Source organism: Neodiprion pinetum, chromosome 3 (genome assembly GCF_021155775.2).
Source record: "Neodiprion pinetum isolate iyNeoPine1 chromosome 3, iyNeoPine1.2, whole genome shotgun sequence".
Lineage (NCBI taxonomy): Eukaryota > Metazoa > Arthropoda > Insecta > Hymenoptera > Diprionidae > Neodiprion > Neodiprion pinetum.
In genome coordinates, this window is record NC_060234.1 from 8,296,482 (window position 1) to 8,316,260 (window position 19,779).

Here is a 19,779-nt window from a genome sequence, read left to right on the forward strand (position 1 = left end):
GTCTCAGTATCCCTTCGTGCTTTCGCAGCCTATTTTGCGACGAAAAATGTATTTTATAGCCAGACAAATTAATGCTCAAATTAAATGGGATTTGGCAATTTCGACAATGCTTCATTTTACCGGGAAACATCTTTTCTTATATCCGGACACTGCCAAATTTCCGAAAGAAATTTCGATTATGTAGACAAAAAGAAGCATTTTAGGGCATAATATCCTTTCACGGCAAAGAAGGAATGAATTCAAAGACATGAAAATTTAGATAAACCAACTGAGTGATAAGTGAGTCATACCATACCTTATTTCACTGAATAAATTATTGATTAGTCGGAAAAGGTTAATTTTACTAAATTCATGTTACATAGATTTATTCGCACGGTTTTCGGCAACACTGAATTGTTCCATAAATCAGTTTACGGCGCTACAAATGTTATTGGATAAAAAAAATTCTCATGTTTTTCCCATTCGAAGTCACAAAAAATCGATGTACTCCAATTCCAGAAACATAATTTCAATCATGTTTCATGATTCTGTGTTATTATTACTAGGAAATGAGAAACATCGTACGCCACTCAGTTTTGTTTTCGGTATTGACAACTAATCGTTCTTTGCGAAATTATTTGGTGGCTCTGAAAAGTGCCGTTTTTCATCGGGTTAGTGTGACGACTCGCTACAGGGGCCGCCACCTTCTTGGATGCAAAGCCTGCAGCGTCTAACGAAATTTTCCATCGCTCCACGAACGATTTCCGGACTCACCGTCGCTGTCGCTTCCACGATTTTAGCCTCCAGAGCTTGCAAAGAATTCGGTGGGTCCTTGTACACGAATTCTTTGATCAAGCCTCATAGACAATAATCCAGAGGGTTCAGGTCAGGTGATCGCGGTGGCCAGGCGATGGGACCCCCACGGCCTATCCACCTCCCCGGAAACCGTTCGTTGAGGAACTGCCGCGTACGGGCACTGTAGTGCGCTGGAGCACCATCATGCTGGAAAGTCAGGGCGGCGCGGCGATCGAGCGGAACGTCCTCTAGCAGTTCCGGAAGCTGATTTTCGAGAAACTCGCGGTACGAGTTTCCATCCAATCTTGCCGGTAAAACGCAGGGACCATTCTGTGTCAAAAATTACCCCGTATTGTGTGATTGCATAATTAAACTATAATCCTTGCTCTATCACTGATTGCTCAAATATTATAATTATTGATAAAATATGTTGACTGTAGTGATTCAACAAAGTTATTTTCATCAAAAGCAATAAAACACGTCTTTAATGACATTTTTCAAAGTCAAGCAATAAAACTGTAGCAAATTATATCTGTTTCCATGCATTATCAAACAAGCTTACCAACTCGTCGCCTCGCATGCCACATCACACGTTGATACTCCAGCGAACTTGGTGGCTTGATTCCCGAACATTGTGCGGGTTTTCTTCGGCCCCATGATGGATGTTGTGGGTGTTGAAAACCCCGTCGCGATCAAAATTCGACTCATCCGTAAATAAGATGTTAAATATGAACATCGGGTCTGCTTGATGCTGCTCCAATATTCACTCGCAAAAAGCGGTTCTTGCCACACGGTCTGGACCGTGCAGTGCTTGAACCTTTTGCGAGTGAAATGGTTTCAGCTCGTTAGTTCGCAAGACCCGGTGTACGGTTGACTTATCAGTCTCGTGTTCCGCCGCCAAACCCCGAGTACTTTTAGTAGGCGCTCTGTCAAGATCGTCGAGGATACGTTCCTCGAACTGCACCGTCCGTCTGGATATCGGACGTCCAGCGTTAGAACGATCCGGGACGAAGCTGCCAGTTTCGCACAGGCTTCGCTCCAAGCGGCGGAAGACCTTCGCGGACGGATGCCGCCTCAACGGATACCGGTCCGCGTATTCGCGAGCTGCGTCCCCCGCAACGTTGTCACACCTTCCCATCATCAGCACCATATCGTACATCTCGCGATTTGAAAAATCCATCGTAAAGAGATTTGTACTCGAGCGATGCCGAAGACAATATGAGCAAAATTTGCCAGTTGCCAGTCAAAGCGCGTTGTTTATAACAATTGACTCTCGAGTTGCTATGCAGCCGTATGACTTTCCGTACACAACGGGTGTAAAATAAATACGAATTCGATTGAAAATGAAAGACTTTGAACTTACTTCAGCAGAATATATTGAAAATGTCTGAAAGTCGTTAATCTATGATCTGAATAATGAGTAACTACACGGAAAAAATGGAAAAATTATAATTGTAATAAGTGGCGCTTCGTAAATAAAACTGGAAAAATTACAGTTTGAGATAACATTTTTATGAATTCAATTTTAAAAATGAATTCTTACAGTTACAAATGTAATTTCACATTTTTAATATGTAATTTCGACAGAAAATGTAAAATTTACACCTGAAACTTTGATTTTTCAAGTTGCTTTCGAAGCGCTACGTTACATAAAAAACTGTGAATTTTCCATTCTTCTTTTTTCTGTGCACTGCAACTTTGAATTCGCGGTCAATCAGCTTCATTTGAGATTTTTAGTTACCCGGAAAGTAGTACTCGAAGAATTATTTCTGAATAATCTGGGTTTAATCAGTTAGTCTTCCATTCTTAGCAAAGGTTCAATCACTGTATGGGTCAGACCATGCGGAAAGAATAAATTCTTGCGACAACGCATTACAGCAGCATAAAGCGGAACCGCTGTTCATGTTTCATATCTTGTTTGCACATAAGTAGAATTTCGATCTGGACGGAATGTTAAACGTCCACAACGTTTATCACTGGGCTAAATGAAATCCACGCAATGTTCGTAAGTCGAGCCATCAAGTTCGATGGATTATCAATGTGTTTTTGCAGCATGTTGGATGACGAGTTGGAAAGCTTGCTTAATAGTTCTTCAATACAGACATAAATTCCTATCATCACATTGGCTTGATTTTGAACTTCATAAGTGGAGACCTGTTTTATGACTGTTCGGAAAAATTCATATGGAATATTTGACCAATCAATGATTCAGCGAGCATTATGGGTTGATTATACATTCAATCAATGCGGGGTTATTCGTACGACAGATTGGTCTCTGCTTTTTACGCGCAAGATGGTATTAAAGAACTTACCTGAAGTTTCTTAAAAACAAGCTTCCAGATCTGCTAAATAATCGTCTACTTAAACGTAGAGCAGAGATATTCGTTGATAATGGTAATTTGTGAATGACAGATTTCAGGACAGGTATAAGATATGCCGTAGACGCCGATCGCTTGGCCACTACGATCAGCGGATGTGAATCCGTTGAATTCATTTGTGTAGAGCATGACTTAGAAGTACATACAAGGATCCACCTAATTTCTAAGAAGCCCTGGAGAAAAAAATCGTGAAGGTAACGACAACGGCTACTCCGGACGTCGGTCGAAAAGTTATCGGTCAGCTGGTCGAATGTTGCAGGAGAAATTGCTGCCCCAGTAACAAGCGAAAAGCCGCATTTTTCGAAATCGCAAATCAATACTGAATGGAACGATTAGTTGTCAATACCGAAAACAAAATAGAGAGCCGCGCGGAGGTTAAACTCATTTCAGAGCACGGACTTATTTCAGGCCCCCTTGGTAATATTGATAGATATCGATAGTATTGGTCGATCATAATTATTTGCCACGGTAAGACGGTGATAAAAAAATTGTGTAAATTTCGGTTCGTAAAAAGATAAGTGATAAAAACAGCTTATTCAGATATCTATCGATACTTAAGTACAGCCTGATTGATAAGCAATAAAGTATACTTGTTGTTTAGTCCGTGGTCGACAGAGTTAAGCCTGGGCCAGCCCTCTGACACACGCTGCTAAAAGTGGTTCGCAAAATGTCCCTCAATTTTGCCGCCAATCTCCACCACTAGTGGCGCTAGTAGTTGTCTGACAAGCTCGCGCGCGATCGGCGAGGGCAACGAGCGTGTCAGAAGTCTACTAGCGCCACGTAGAGGAACTAAAAAACGGGGACAAAACGTGTACAATTCATTAGTATACTAGCAGTGGTGAGTGTCAGGGGGCTGGCCTGGGCGTGTAGACAAGGTATTACCGAGTTGAATAATAATATAATATATAATTCTTAGACTAATACCGACATGCACAATTATCATCGTGACTTGCAAATACCCTCATATCAATTCTTGCGCTACATTACCGTTAAACTTATATACATATATGGTACACATTTTGTGACGCAGTATATACTCTGACCAGGTGCTTCTTCGGACCTGGTATCTATTGTGTTCGGGGATTCCCAAGAATAAGCTTCTTCAGTTGTGTATCAAAGAGAAAAATGGTCGATTCAACGGCAGTGGTTTTTGACGAATTAACTAAAGACAATTATAAAACTGTGCGACTGAAAGCCGAAGCTTTGTTAAGAGTATCTCATCTCTGGAATTATGTTGAAGATGGAATTAGGAGCCAAGATATTCCATTAGATACTCCTGATATTGCGACAAATGAGAGTGAAAAAACTGTGCTAAAGGAAGTAATGGCAAAGGATAAATTAGAAACATTGATTGAGATCTACAATAAATTCCTGCTTTCCAAGCAGCAGGTTGATGATGAGAGAGTGCCCCATGCATCAGACGATCAACATGGTAACAAAATATGAATACACGAATATATTATAATTACACAAGAATAGTACATTTAATAATAGAATTTTTTTAGAATACAAGAATTCAATGCATCCATTAACACATCTTTACACTCCACCAACGACTCCGACTCCTAAAAAAACGTACAAGTGTGGAGTTTGTCGTAAAGAAGGTACTAAACTTATCAGATGAAATGAATAATGTTGATGCAATAAATAAAAATTTGTTTTAATGATTCAGGACATACCCGAACAACGTGTCTGCTAAACAGACCAGTCACTTCCGTACCAAAATTCGTAAGAATCACTAAAACTCCCAAAAGGTCATACAGATGTGGTGCATGTGGTGACGAAGGTATAAAAAATTGGACAAATTGATCACCAAAATATAACTAACAATGTAACTTGAAAATTGGTTTTAAATTTCAGGACACAACAGAACTTCTTGTCCACTGAATAAATTTGTCACTTTTGCATCGAAGTCTCCTGCTGGACCTATTCAAATTCCAAAGATATCACGAAAATGTGGAATATGTCGTGCAGAAGGTATAAATAAAGTCGAATCAGTCAATAACATGTAATAATGATAAAACGGAGAGATTTTCTTTAACTTTAAGGGCACAACAGAACGACCTGTCAGATGAATAAATCAGCTGTTTCTGCGTCGAAATCTAGTGTTCAGACCCCTATAACTCCAAAGATATATAAATGCGGAGGATGTGGCAAGGAAGGTATAATCAAACTTATATTGATTAACGAGGTATGATTTTGCAATGTATATAAAAAATTGCTTCGTGAACTTAGGACACAACATAACAACATGCCCATGGTCGAAATCAGTTCCTTCAACGCCCAAACCTGCTGCTATGAGTATTCCTGCCAGATCATATACGTGTGGATTGTGTGGAGGAGAAGGTACTTCATGATAAAGTATAGATCATGTATAAAATTAATGTCTTAAAACTTACTTTATTTGCAGGTCATAATAGATCAACGTGTTCCCGCAATTCTGTAACACCAACACCTTCGGCAAGAGCCTCTCCCAGATGCAGCACCTGTGGCAATGAAGGTATAGTCTCAGATATCTTCACCAACTATCGCTATCATTATCATATTGATAATGATTAATATCACAAATCAAGATGAGAAAAATTAATCTATTTTTACTTTTTTGTGTCAGGTCACAACAGTAGAACTTGTCGCAGCAATTCGTTAACGTCCGCTTTCATACCTTCGTACTTGTACACACCTCCTTCACTGTCGTACTCATCTCCATCACCATCTTACTCCGGGGGTGGTCGTCGTAGTTATACGTGTGGCAATTGTGGTGATTCAGGTATGAGTACCTTATCAATTACTTCATCCTCAGAAATTCAATATTGTCGGTAAGATACTGTATTAATTGTGTATTACTTTCATTTTTAGGACATAATCGAAGAACGTGCTCAGGCTAACTCACATTCCAAGACATCGACGTATTATTTTAACATCTACAACTGTCAAGCGTAAAATGATACGTTTGTTTATCGGTTGTTTTTTTTTTTTTTTAACAGGTATCACTTCTGTTGTTCTGTCAACCGTAACACGATGCGTTTAATTTTTCCTTGTTTTTTAATAGTTATTGCTTATTCTTTTTTTTCAACATATAACGAAAACAGATTAATACCTCACATTGGAATACTTTGACGTATTTTTTAACAGCTATAAGTGTTGAGTGTAAAACAATATATCCAGAGTTATTCCTTTTTTTTTTAACGATTGTTAGATATTTGAATATCAATCGTAAAACGATATGTTTAATTATTCCTCTCTTTCTATTGGTTTCCAATGTTTACGAATTATGCTTTTTATCTTTAACATAAGATAAGTAATTCAATTTTAACTCGCATCTATATATCATTTTAAAAACTATATCAAGCTTAAAATCGAGCTTAAAGTGATACATCCATACTTATTTCTCTTGTCAACTATTGATGATCAATTGTTCTATTAAGCCTAAAACGATACGTTTCATCATTACTTTTTTACAATTGTTATTGCTTATGCTTTTTTTCTTTAATACATAATGAACAACGTGAATATTGATTTGCATCATAAAGCATTTATGTATTTTTAACAACTAAAACTAAAACTAGAGTAATAGGTTTACTTTTTCCTTTTCTTTATGCAACCTTATGGTCATTGGTTATTAATTTTTCTCTAAAAACTAACCAAACGAAAAGTAGTGATTTTTATTTTTGGAAAATGAAATATATGAATAAAATAAAATTATACTTACAAATGTGTGATAGTTTATTGATGTATGTTACAATTGTGGTCTCAAAATTTTCCAATTGGTACGATAGCTTCCACGAAACTATTTCGGAAAATGCAACGAGTCGTGCAAACTCCCGTTGTTATGCCTCTCTATATTAGAAATTTGCTGTGCCTGCTTCATTGTCGAGGATATCTAAAAAAAAATTATTTGAACCAGGGTACTGAACTTCTCCGCGAAAATTATGGGTTTGTCATGGTACTTTGGAAAATTTATGCAAAGTTTATGACGCATTGCGAATTTGCAGGGAGTTTCAGAGAGAAACCTCTCTGGGAGTTTTAACAATTCGTAGGTGAGATTTTTATAGGAAACTATGGGTTTCGTAAAACTTTCACGGGAAATTTCCAAGGAAACTCCTACATACAACCTTGTATCTTCAAATTTTCGATGAGATTATTTGATTGTACTTATGCCTTTTCAGTACACTTTTTACTGATTTGTGGGACAGTAAAAAATGTGCAAACACTTTTCACGCAAAACCCTCTTCTTTCCATTGAATACACCCGATATATTGTCCGATTCTTAATATCACACTCATATTAGCTGTATAATCGGCGTTGAGTAATTCTTGACGTGCCTTTCTGTCTATTCGCAGTTTCCTGTTCTTATTGAGTAATGGCGTAGTTCCGACGTGATTTCGCCTTACACGTCTGTCATTTAAGATTTTGGTCTAAGTTCTATGTCATCAAACATAACAACGCTTATACTTCAGGTGGGGTGATATCGGTTTGATTCGACTTTATGTCATTCGCGATTTTGTTTATTAAATACATACATATATCGCTTATATCTAGTTTAACGTGATATAAAAATCGTTATGGAATTTCACAAATTATATACGTACTATGCTTGTATTTTCTTGGGTAGTGATCGAAATATCAATTGGATTAAAATTTCCAAAAAATAGAAAAAAAGTCAGACTCCGAGGATGTGCAAGTTGAGATTGCATGGTTTGATGACGTGATTTTTTTCACATAGTAGCATTAAAGCCCATAATTGTTCCGTAATCATAACATGGTTAAAAATTAAAATTAAAGAAAAAAACTAGTTTTTTTTAAGGATCCTATGAACCGATATCGCTCTTATTTTTTGTCCCAGAAGATACTATCACCCCCTAAAACATATCCGGTATTCAGATCAATCGATTCATAATTTTCTGAGAATAACAATTTTTCCCTGATTTTCAGTATTTTTCGATTTATTCAGAAACAGTAATGGATAGAGATCTGAAACTTGCAGAATAAAAGTACCTCAATAGTACCAACATTCCCTGAAATAATGAGCCTGATACTCTTCTGGGGCCGATTCGATATACTTATCGGCCAACGGCCTTTTAATCTAATTGATATTTCGATCATTGCCCCAGAAAATACAAGCATAGTGGTATATATATATATATAATTTGTGAAGTTCCATGACGATTTTTATATCACGTTAAACTAGAAAATGTTCTGAAAAAACATTGCTCCGTATTAATCAATTTTGTTTCCGGCAGTTCTCTTTAACAGTCGACAATTCACCGAACCGCTACATGTGGATCGGAGAAAACTATTCTCAGGGGGAATTAACGCTTTGTTTAAACTTATCGTAAAAAAGTCGTATCGAAAATTTCAGTGATCGATTATTGGAAATTTTTCAACACGATCATGATGACAAATGTCCAGGATGACCAGGATCTGAAAATTTGTCGTGAAAGATAAACAGAAAAAAGTTTCCTGAAATAATATTTTTTTAAATTATTTATGTACATGACTCAACCTTTCGATATAAAATTTACACTCGTTTTATCCCCTTAGATTACTTCAGTGTTACACATCGAATGCAGAGCCACAGTAACATTTCATTTATTATCTGATTGTGAGTTAATCTGGTTCAATTCTGATTTCTTACAAACTACCAGATTTCAAGAGTGCAGATTAACCCCTCCAGTTGTAACTGACGAATTGTCTATCTTCACATGTGTCGTTTTTGTTTTTCGTATCAGTTTCATTTATTGGAGATTCGTGGAGTACTTATTTACAATCACTAGATTATAGGATCATTTACAGAAAATTTACAGGCACTTCTCATGTGACAACAGGTAAAGTTATTCGAAAAATTCACCAAATATTTGGAGCAATATAAACTGTAAGAGAATTACGTATACATAGCTTATTAGTTGGTGTATGAATAATATGGTCACTTATTTAGTTCTAGTAAATACTATATTCGGTTAGGAAGTAAGAGTACTGCTTCGTTATACTAGTTGATAACTAGTAACGTTAATGATTTTTAGAATCTTCTAATTTCCACGGCCTGAATACGTGTCCATCAGCCTCTTTTCCAGCCATATAAGTGAAGAACGCTTCTTTAAAGCTAAGGCTCGGGAACTTTCCAAACTCCATTGTAGGCCAGTATGAACGGGCTTCACAAACACGCATCTTGCGTAGTTGACTGTAGTACTTTCTTTTGATGACTGAAATCTGATAAAAATATTAGATTACGTAGTATTACTTTCGAACTACAACAATTTAAATTTAACAATTTGTCAGCCAACGGGCTTCGCAACCACGCATCTTACGTAGTTAGTTACGTAGAAGTAAATGATTTTGAATGGTAATAAGCATGGGGCTTAATTTATTTAGCATTAGCATTAAAATAGTATTTTATTTGTTAAAAGTAGCCATACCTTTTCTTTCATTTCTACCGCTCTGTCAAAAGTCATTGTAGCAATTTCAAACGGAGTTAACTGCAGTGATGGTAGCGGAATACTGTGTTGTTTGATTTGCTGCATCATGCCCCACCTTTTTCTCGAAATGTCACCTAATTTGTCTGAGAATAATAGAAGTAATATAATACCACTATTGTGATGGTTAAACACGATTAAGATATTTAATAAATATCCCACTCTTCATCCTGTCAGTGATAACTTTTCCTTCTCGATATTCAATCCAGGATCTCAACTGAGGTATCAACCAACACTCGGGCAGTTTAGCTAGGATGAAATCTTCGCTTGCCATCTTTTGCAATTCAACCTGAAATATTTTTTATTTATTAGGATTAGATCAGTTTGACCACAACAACTTATCATTTTCAAGAAATTTTATCTTCAATTTCATCGTGTCTAACAATAAGCAGGAATGTAGAAAGCGCGCATAGTCTACCTTCATCAATTCATGTAAATCTCTTTTAGTTTCTGAAGTTGATTTATCCTGCTCCGAGTTACCTTGAGTAGGGTCTGTATTTAGCTTTGGGGTCTTATTTGTTAATGAGGCAATTTTTTGTGAATGGTATTGCTGCTTTTCCGCATTTTCAAATTCTTCCATTCTCGTTATAATCGTTTTTTTCATTTTACTCTTATTCTTACTAGTGCTCACTTGGGTATTTTCAGTTTTTACTTTTTCAGTTACACTTTGAGGAATTTTTTTTGCATTTAACTTCGCTTTTTTTACACTACGATTTGAGTTACGAACTTCATTTTCAGCTATATTAATCTGCAGTTTCCGTTTCTTCATCTCATCCAATTGTCCACCGTTGTCAGCGATCGAGCTACAACCCCAGCCACCATCAGCGCAGCTATGGTAGGCCACATAAGGTTCACTATCATCAATGCCCAGTGACTCCTCCATGCTCTTACTAATATCATTAGGAATCTCCTTCCACTGCTCTCTTCCTCTACACGGATAGTCGCCCTTTGTGCGTACAGCAAGACCTTCTGGCGCCAGTTCACTTGCTTTAATTTCTGTCGGAGACCAATGCCTGTGTCCACACATGCAAAGAATATCTGGTTTGCTAGGTTCCGGGGTGACCAAAGGGCTCTGCATCGTAATACCGGGAACAATATGCTGAGGAGGTCCCATAGCATAATTTTCGGCCACTCCACTAACGCAGTACTGGGCTTCTGGAATGAACTCACCGTCCCGCAGAACTTTTTTTACTGATGAAATGATGAGCTTCGTATCATGCCCCATTGGCCTCGATGTTCCTGCGACTTGCATGTATGGCTGTTTTTTGGCTGTTCTTAAACGCTGTTGGCGATCAAACCATTTTTGCTTCTCTTCTTCCCTTCTTACTACCCGTCTCTCATACCGGCATTCACATACGGGCTTTTTTACCTGTAACAATTTTGGCTTCGCGCAACAACCAGCTTTCGAAAACTTTGCGCACTTCAACCAACAAGGTACCGCGTCTTGACAACTAGTAAAGTAATCAATCAAGCCGTCATCCTTCAGAGCTGAAGACCGCTTTTTTGCTTTTGGATCATCTGTGCGTTGCTCTGTTTTCTTTGTAGGTAAATTCTTTACAGTACACTCTTCAAGTTCATCGCGACACGCACACGATTCCACGTTAGTTTCTTTCTTTGGTGACAGGCCTTGGGGAGTCGAGATTTCATCTATATATTTTAGATCCTGGTCAGATCTTTTTCGTTCGCACATTTTGTAGGGGGATTCAAAGAGTTCGTACTCAGGGATGTATTCACTGCTGTTTCTAGGGCTTTGCGGAGGTGTTATATAAGTTACTCCTTCTATGAGCTGGGGCCGGTCATTTCTTCTGCCACCCTTTGAAACGCTAACTGCTCCTCCAATATTATAAATGAGAATTTTTTTTTTGTTTCTGTTTTCTCTGCATTTACATGGTCGCCCACCTTCTCGTACTTTTACCATATCTACTTGATCAGGTGGTTCCACAAGATATACCAAAGTCTTCTCTCGTGGAAGTGCTTGTTGGGATATAGTTCTCCACCCAAATGGACCCTCTTTTGCTTTAAGGATTTTATTGTTCATACTAGTTTCCCCCTCGTCTGAACACCCGCAATTGTCCGACTCGCTGTCGGATTGTGTATCCTGTCTTTGGCAAGGCATACGTGGTTCATTTGGAATTATTGCAGGTTCTACTTTGTACTGATCAGATTTTTTGCCTACTCTCAAAGTTGCCTGAGCCTGTGGAGCAGATGACGAAGAGCCAGGAGTTATTTCAGTTTTATGTTTTTTGGATGTGACGTCACGCTCATGTCTGAGAGATTTTTGGGGTGATGATTTTTGAAGCTTTGTAATTTTTTTCAACCGGTCCTTATCTGTTTCGTTGCTGCAATTATTTTTCATCGATGGTTTGCTTCTACCATCTTTACGTTTTTCGGAACTCTGAGTGCGTTTTTTTTTCAGTTTGTCAACATCTTGTACCTTTTTGGAGTTAACAAATTCTTTAGTTGGTTGTGATTTTTTGATTGCAGAAGAAACGTTGGCCTTTTTTAAACCTTCGGCCTTACGAGTTATTCGATTTTCTTTCGAAGAACCTATTCGGTTTTTGTTAGAAGTAGGCGAGTTAGTTCTCACACGGTCACTTGCCAGAGGTCCGCTTTTGGCATTAGATTGTTGACCATTGGTAACTGCGTTCGAATTGATTAAGCGAGGCTGACCTTTTGACGCCTGTTTACCACTGTAAATCATTTCAACATTATCTTTTGTCTTTACGCCGTATCCTTTAATATTGGACCTCATATTGTTTGTATCCTCTTTTAGAGATTGATTCCTGCCAAAACAATTTGATTCAGTATTACCTTCCGTTCTTTGTTTTCGTTTCAATGAATTTCCTCCCTCCTTATCACCTCGTCTGTCGATCTTGTGACCGTCGGAAGATTCTCTTATTGCTTGTGTTAATTTCAGAGACTTTTCATACTCATTTTTCCATGGATTTGTGGTGGGAGCAGTACGCGTTCTGTTCCATTCATTATCAAAATCACAATAGACGGGTGGTGCTTCTTTCACCATGAATCGTTTACCATCAGCTTTATCACTAAGCTTATCTTCAAATCTAGCCGAACAAAGGTTGTCACGTTTTAATTGTTCCCTTCTTAACTTTTCTGTCTTGGCTTTAGCTTCGTTCGCTAATTTTGCTTGCTCCCTCGAGCTCAACTGCTCGTTTTTTTCACTCTTCTCATCTTCATCCTCCTCGTCTTCTTCTTCATCGTCACCCGACTTACGTATCTTTGGTGAAGGATTTATAGCGCCCCAAGGACCTCCGCAAACTGCTCTACCAGGTGTATCTCCACACGGAGGTGCCTTTAATATCTGCTTTGCCTCAGCCTCTCGTGCTGCAACGACCTTCGGATCGGGAACATTTTTCGCACCCCACGGTCCCCCGCAAATTGCCATACCGTCTTCGTCCCCGCATGGCGCAAAATTCGGCAAAGTGAACATTTTTTTCTCTTTTGACGGCCCATCGGCTTCATCGCAGCACGGGGTTTCGGTTCTGGATAGCATAGCTCTCTTCAGCTTATTATCGAACGGATTGCGTCTGCAAGACCTGTCACCAGGATATTTGTTACACGTGATAGCAGGCAGCTCATTCGGTCGGTATTTATGCCCGCAACAAACACCTTCCTTCTTAGTATGAGGTATATCATCTCCACTTCCGCTCGGTGTTTTTCCTTCATTAAACATCTGCTCAATGGTACAAGCACACGGCGGAACGTTCCGTAGCGGCTTCGGAGAATTTTCTGTGATAATTGTTTTTCTCGGAATATGCTGAGTCTCCTGTGTGACACCCGAAATATAATATGTTGTTTCTCCACTCTCGCTAGTGATGCCGTTGATCAAAAGTTTTTTCTGCACCGTCTCGTTAGACGCGACCACTTCTAAGAGGTTCACCGTTGACTCTGCGGGACTAGGACCCGGAGAATGCATGGCCAGAGATCCGACAATGTATCTGTTCTGATTGTCACCTTCTGCAATACTGTCAATCACCATGTAAGGAGTTTTTGTTGCGCGCGATTTCAAATCAGTCTTTTTTGTTTGTCTGCAAGAGCAACAAGCATCGCAACGTCCTTTCGGAATGACAAGTCTCATCGTTGCTTCGACACTTTTTATGATCTTATTGGCCTCTTTTTCAACCTCCAAAAACTGTTCATCTGCATCTTGTAACCATTCTTGCCAGTTTTTGGATAAATTTTTTCTACCTCTAGGGTAAACTCGTTTTGGACCATCACCAAGTTTTAATTCCGCGAAAAACTGTTCGTCGCTGTTGTTTGGAGTGACGCAAGAAACTCCTGTCATCACATAGGTAACCGGGCAAGTTGGGGGATTCTCGTGCTCCGATATACCCGATATTATATAATGAGCTTCCTTTTCTCCTAGCCATGACTTTCTTTTCGGGAAAGATGGATTCAGAGTACCTATAATAGTATTGAATAATGATCTAGAGTCTCGTGTTACGAACATTTACCCGGCATATAAACTATTTCACATTTTGGTCTAATAACTATTACTTAACATTGAGTTAAAAATTTTATACCGCATATTTCATAATTAACTGGTCCAGGTTCTTCTCCCAATCCCGAGAGTGTAAAGTCGAACGTCTGCTTATCATTCTCCGGGAATATTAGAGTAGAGAAATCAAACAGTGTTTTTACACCCTTAACGTCAGCTTCCGTTAAGTTAGCCTCATTTCCCAGTATTTGTTCTTTTTGCGAGCTTACAACATCCTCAAGCTTTGCCTGACTGTATGTCTTATTCCCAAAGTCGAGACGATCGTTCGGTTTATCTTTTCTCAATTGTGGTAAAATTATTCTAGGTCTTGATACGAGTTTGCACTTTGCACGCCATTTATCCAAGCATTTCCTATACGTTACCCAGTCAGGGGGCAAGGAGAGCGGCTCCATATAAGGTGATTTATAAACATTATAACCACGCAGTGGCGTTCGAGGTGGTAGAGCTGTAAAACGTGTTTTCAAAATCAAGATTGAAAGATCGATCCTTTATACTATGTGTGGTACAATTTTGTGATATAGTACAAAATAAAAATAGTTTACGTTTTGGAGGAAATACTGATTCTGAAATGGGAGGTAACCTGTTGTTCAATTCCAATACGGTATCAGGTAGTGCCAACAATGCAATTGCTGATAGAATAATTCTCTCGTTACAGTCGTAAGACTTTTCTAAAATCAAATCATTGTTCTGAAAATAGTTATCGTTTTCTCGGATAATTTCCAATATTTATAAAATTTCAAACATAGGCGAATATTTAATGAAAATGTATGCTTTCTAGGTATGTTACTTAGAAAAATAATCATCGCTCTTAAATAATTTCATTTCTATCTATTCAGTAACTGCAAGTATTATTTTTGATACTTAAAATCAAAATCGTAGCATTGAGAAATATTATGTCGTAACTAACTATATTCTTCTTCCTCGAAATACTGCCCAGTAACTCTTCTATAAATTTCTCGCAAGAATTGAACCGGCTTAAGCTGAGTTCTGCGCTGCAACTTTTTTATAACTGGAGGATCAATTTTACAGAAGGTAGATGTTGCGCCAATGATTGCAAGAGCTTTTTGTGTTCTAACAGTTATCGTCTCCTCATAATCAGCAGTCATTGTGGCTTCGAGTGCCAGTACTTGTTTCATCTTATACCATTTAGAAAATATATTCTATCAGTGGTATTCTTACTTCCTGATGATCCTGTAGGCTTTCAAGTAATTAAATGATAAAATAAGCGACTGTAACTCATACTTGTGGAATTGAGAGATCTTGATACCATCGTGGACCAGTAGCAACCTTCATTAAACCCATCTTTTCCTTGACTATAGGATAAGGTTTCGAATTAGGTGAAGTTCAGAGAATGAATATTCCTTTTATGTGAGCTTTGCTTATTGAAAGAAATATGTTGTATGTTTGTGTCAATGAACATTCACATAACAAAACAAAGGAGTCAAGGGTTAAATGTTTGTAGGAGGTATCAACAATGATTCCAGATAGCAAAGAACGATAAGGAAAGAAAAAGTTTTCAGAACACATCTGAAAATGGTCTTATATCCTACTAATCATACCGTACTTTTAATTTTTTCAACACTTCGAGACGTCTTTCCGTTATTCAAAAACGTTATTAAAAGCTTAATTAAGACTTAGATTTTCTGCTTGGGTATTATCTCGGAAGATTGTTTCACCACGTATGAATAATTGTCTCTAACTAAAAGTATAGCGCCTTACAATTAGTTCATCCATACGTGGAGTATACCTTTTTTCTCTCCAATGAGTGCATTTTTATCTGCTTCCTCGTTGTACAACTTTTGCTTTTCAGACCAAAATTGATTTTTGGCTACTTCAATTTCTTCCTCTTGATACCATAACAATGGTTCACATGATTTCGAGCCTGGGTTTTCACCCAGCTCCGATTCTTCTAGTTTCGATTTACTTTTTCGTCGTGCGTTTACTGCTGGTTCGGTAAATTGATAGCGGAACTTGAGTGTTGGAGATTCTTGAATTGGCGATAACACCATTAGAGAAGATGAGAACGGTAGATTTCGCTTATCATAGCGTATCTCTTCGTCGCGATTGTTGATATCGCAACAGAAATTGTACGGCTTTAGAAAGTTCTTAAGACCCTTAGTTTTTTTCCTGTTTTAAACAAAGTTTCATGCGAGATTATTTTATTCTTATAAAAATTCGAATTAAAATCGGAATGCTTATACCTAGGAACAAACGCAATAATTCAAAACGATGACATTTTTTGACAGAAAATGTCAAGAATTCGAATGACCTTGTTAATATGCATTACATAAATTTATACAGATATATATAAATTATATAAAATAATATATATATATATATATATACATATATATTAGACCTCTCTTTCAGGAAAGTGAAATCGAATTTTGAATGTCGCACCCCTCAAATTAGTTCGAAATAATTTTAAAAAAATGTATTTTTCCCCCTACATATTTACCCACCCCTAGAGGGCTTTACTTTTTCTCGTAAAGAAATCATTGATTTTGTTCAAGTTTTTAATCAAAAATGCATACTGGGTTCAAAACAAATCGTAAAAAATTTTCTAAAAAAGCAAAACGACCCCCTTCTCATAAGAAAGAAGAGGAGGTGATCGAAGTTTTTGAATTTCTATTTATTATTTGGAGTCAAGAAGTTCCTTTTTCTTTAAGACCAATCCTACTACCCTCACGGAAAAAACCCCCACTTGGGTGTAAATTCGTACCCCCAACTCATAGATAATGCTAATTTCCGATAAGAAAAAAGTTAGGGGCATGAATTTACACCTAATTTGGGGTTTTTTCCGTGAGGGTAAGTTCCTTGACCGCTCAAAAATTTGGATTCGCTGCTTGAAATTTCCTGCAGCACCAAAAGTCAGATACCGGAGTCAAAAATAAACATAGCTAAATTTCCCAAGCGGCGTTTTAAAGGGGTATATTCATATTCATTTTGCTGTTTTAGAAAATTATCCACGATTTTTTTTTTGGACTCATTACGCACTTTTGATTAAAAACCTCGAAAAATTAATGCTTTTCTTATAAGAAAAAGTAAGGCATTCTAGGGGTGGGTAAATATGGAGAAAAAAAATACATTTTTTAAAAATTATTTCGAACCAATTGGAGGGGTGCGACCATCGAAATTCGATTTTACTCTTCTTACGGACAGGTCTAATATATATATATACATATATATGAACTGACATGTTATCATTCAAAATGAATAAATTGTACAGATCCGTCTTTAAAGTGTTTATAAATTGATATGACGTATATGACTTATACTTATTAAAAATTATCCACTGATCCCTCCGATAACCTCCAATAAAGCATGCATATATGCTTGATAACATTTCTTTGCATACCTCAATCCATATTTTCTGAAGCTTCGTATTGACGTTTTTGAAGATTTTGACATCTTTCGATCAAATACTTGCAATTTTGTCAAGACTTTTGAAATTATTAAAATTTTTTTGACGTTGCGAATGATCAGTGCCAGGGTCAAATTGTTTCTGTCGAAACTACACTTATTCGTTATGACATACATTTACGTTTCTCTAGCAACGCTATTCATTCAAAGTACTATTTGTTATTAGTAATTTATTGTCAATGTCGATGAATTCGTAACAACGCATGATATAATAGTATAGTATGATCTTTTACACACTTGAATTTGTTAGTTAAAACATTATTTAAATCTAAAATTCAAATTCAAATTCGACCATAAATCGAACGTTGTAGTGATAGGCCGCGTTCGATTATAACATTTTAACGTACTCCGAGCAGGTTCAGAGTATTTTGGGGAAACCACTGAAATATGGTAATACTGGAACGCGCACCATGTGCAACAGACATGTCGCCCGTCTATCGCCACTATGGGTATGTTCCGATATACACTGCGAGCACTGTAAGGTGTGTCGTCAATTTAGTATACTGCGAAGCCGTTCCTGTATAGTTAGCTATACTGGTTACTGCTTAAAACGGAACGCAGTACAGTATACTGTGATCGACATTTTTTGGCGTTACTTTCATTTCATACATAATATTTGTTTCACATTGCAATAAACACAATTTATTCAAATTTTCCATTTTTGTTTTTAACGGCCGATATTTTTAAATGACAATATTCAATAATAATAATTATGAATAGTGGAAGCTGTTAAATTTCTGAACGCTGTTGATCACGTCATCAAAGCACTGAGAGCACCTTACCTCGAAAGCACCAGTGTTCACAGTAGAAAAATGGCGACGATTTATGACGTCATATATTTCCCTAGGATACTGCGACTGTATACTGTCCGTCTATAACGGAACGAATTTCTCCCCAGTAAGAGCACTGAACAGTGCTCGCAGTGTATATCGGAACATACCCTTTAATGTATTTACCCACGCAAAAGTTGAACAAAGATCGAAATACGCTCCCATTAGGAAAAAAGAGATGGTGTTTTCCCAACTCTATTTCTTTCGTTGCCAATCAAAAACAAGTATCTGAGACAGACAGATTTCTCCCAATTTTCCATCCTTCTCGACCACGGACTTACTCGACGACACTCTATCGGGCAACGCTGCGTTACGGCGAGTGTTCCAGTACTACTATATTTTAGCGAGGCAACCTCTTCATTATCTCTTCTAGGTTCATGACCAAGGTACACTTGTGAACGATGAATCTGAGACGGCTAATTCTTCCACTAGACAGTTATGTTGGTAACACAGAGAAACCTACAGCGCCATAGTCGGCCGAGCGTGAAACAAACTCAATCTCAACAAACGTAACATAACCCATGACCATCGAATCTAACCTTAGAATACGTGTCAATCCAAGAAGTCATTATCCCCGTGGTATTCAAAAGTTAGATTCGACGATCATTGGTTATGTTATGTTCATTGAGATTAAGTTTGATTCGCGCTCAGCCGACTATGACGCTGTAGGTTTCTCTGTGTTGCCAACATAACTGTCTAGTGTAAAAAAATGAGCCATCACGGGACGCCTGGCAGATGTGAAACATCGACATCATTTTGTAAAGTTAAAATTAATTATAATTAATAATCAATTTAAAAAAATTAAAATTAATTAAAATTAATAATCAATTAAAATAAAAATCAGTATATTTTTACATTTACTGGCGTTAAAACACACCAAATATACGCGTGCTTAATGCACAGATAAATGCACACTTTAATTATAAAAATATAATTAACTTACTGATGACTTGATAGTGTGTCATCGGGTGATTTTGCTTTTTTTGCAGGAGGCTGATCACTTTCACTGTCTAAATTATTACTGTCAGACATTTTATCATCAGAATAATTTGTTTTCAAGTAAAACACAGGTTATGTGTACTGTAGTAAACAAAAACAAAACACTGTATACACTCCGGGAGTATACAATGCACAGTCGATTGCGCACGGCGACGCGTCGCCACGGCTTGCGTCGCCACGCCAGAAATCTGTTTTACGTGCGGCTATAGATGTTTCACATCAAAAATTAGTCGTCTCAGATTCATTGTCCCCAAGTGTACATACATACATATTTAGTACTCTGATCTCTATAGTGGGTGCTTTCCATTTACTGACACAACTCGACACAAGTCGTGCTAAAAGTGCTTTCCATTTGATTTGTGTCGCCGTGTGTGGGCGACACAAGT

At 37.6% G+C, this 19,779-nt stretch overlaps 2 protein-coding genes across 2 annotated transcripts; one reads left to right on the forward strand and one right to left on the reverse strand.

Moving 5' to 3' along the window:
• The first annotated feature begins 3,777 nt into the window (after positions 1 to 3,777).
• Positions 3,778 to 6,864, forward strand: LOC124214849 (DNA-binding protein HEXBP-like). The gene is made up of 11 exons (XM_046617553.2): positions 3,778 to 3,810; positions 3,989 to 4,027; positions 4,183 to 4,584; positions 4,658 to 4,756; positions 4,825 to 4,938; positions 5,013 to 5,129; positions 5,201 to 5,314; positions 5,388 to 5,498; positions 5,563 to 5,652; positions 5,764 to 5,919; positions 6,009 to 6,864. The coding sequence occupies exons 3-11, from the start codon at positions 4,278 to 4,280 to the stop codon at positions 6,035 to 6,037; spliced, it is 1,137 nt and encodes a 378-aa protein (XP_046473509.1). The 5' UTR covers positions 3,778 to 3,810; positions 3,989 to 4,027; positions 4,183 to 4,277; the 3' UTR covers positions 6,038 to 6,864.
• Positions 6,865 to 8,655: 1,791 nt separating this feature from the next.
• LOC124213522 (uncharacterized) lies at positions 8,656 to 18,500 on the reverse strand. The gene is made up of 10 exons (XM_046614871.2): positions 17,500 to 18,500; positions 15,889 to 16,268; positions 15,384 to 15,454; positions 15,049 to 15,301; positions 14,684 to 14,809; positions 14,167 to 14,586; positions 10,041 to 14,047; positions 9,785 to 9,911; positions 9,566 to 9,708; positions 8,656 to 9,359 (listed from the first exon to the last, which is right to left on the reverse strand). The coding sequence occupies exons 1-10, from the start codon at positions 17,679 to 17,681 to the stop codon at positions 9,159 to 9,161; spliced, it is 5,910 nt and encodes a 1,969-aa protein (XP_046470827.1). The 5' UTR covers positions 17,682 to 18,500; the 3' UTR covers positions 8,656 to 9,158.
• Positions 18,501 to 19,779: the final 1,279 nt, after the last annotated feature.

Bases quoted from the DNA above. Each gene is read 5' to 3' on its own strand.
- LOC124213522 (XM_046614871.2), bottom strand. From the start codon at position 17,681: ATGTATGTCATAACGAATAAGTGTAGTTTCGACAGAAACAATTTGACC. The intron at 14,048-14,166 runs GTATAAAATTTT...ATACTATTATAG, and splicing joins AGTTAATTATGAAATATGCG to GTACTCTGAATCCATCTTTC. The intron at 9,709-9,784 runs GTGGGATATTTA...TATTATTCTCAG, and splicing joins TATCACTGACAGGATGAAGA to ACAAATTAGGTGACATTTCG.
- LOC124214849 (XM_046617553.2), top strand. From the start codon at position 4,278: ATGGTCGATTCAACGGCAGTGGTTTTTGACGAATTAACTAAAGACAAT. The intron at 5,499-5,562 runs GTACTTCATGAT...CTTTATTTGCAG, and splicing joins TGGATTGTGTGGAGGAGAAG to GTCATAATAGATCAACGTGT. The intron at 5,920-6,008 runs GTATGAGTACCT...TTTCATTTTTAG, and splicing joins TGGCAATTGTGGTGATTCAG to GACATAATCGAAGAACGTGC.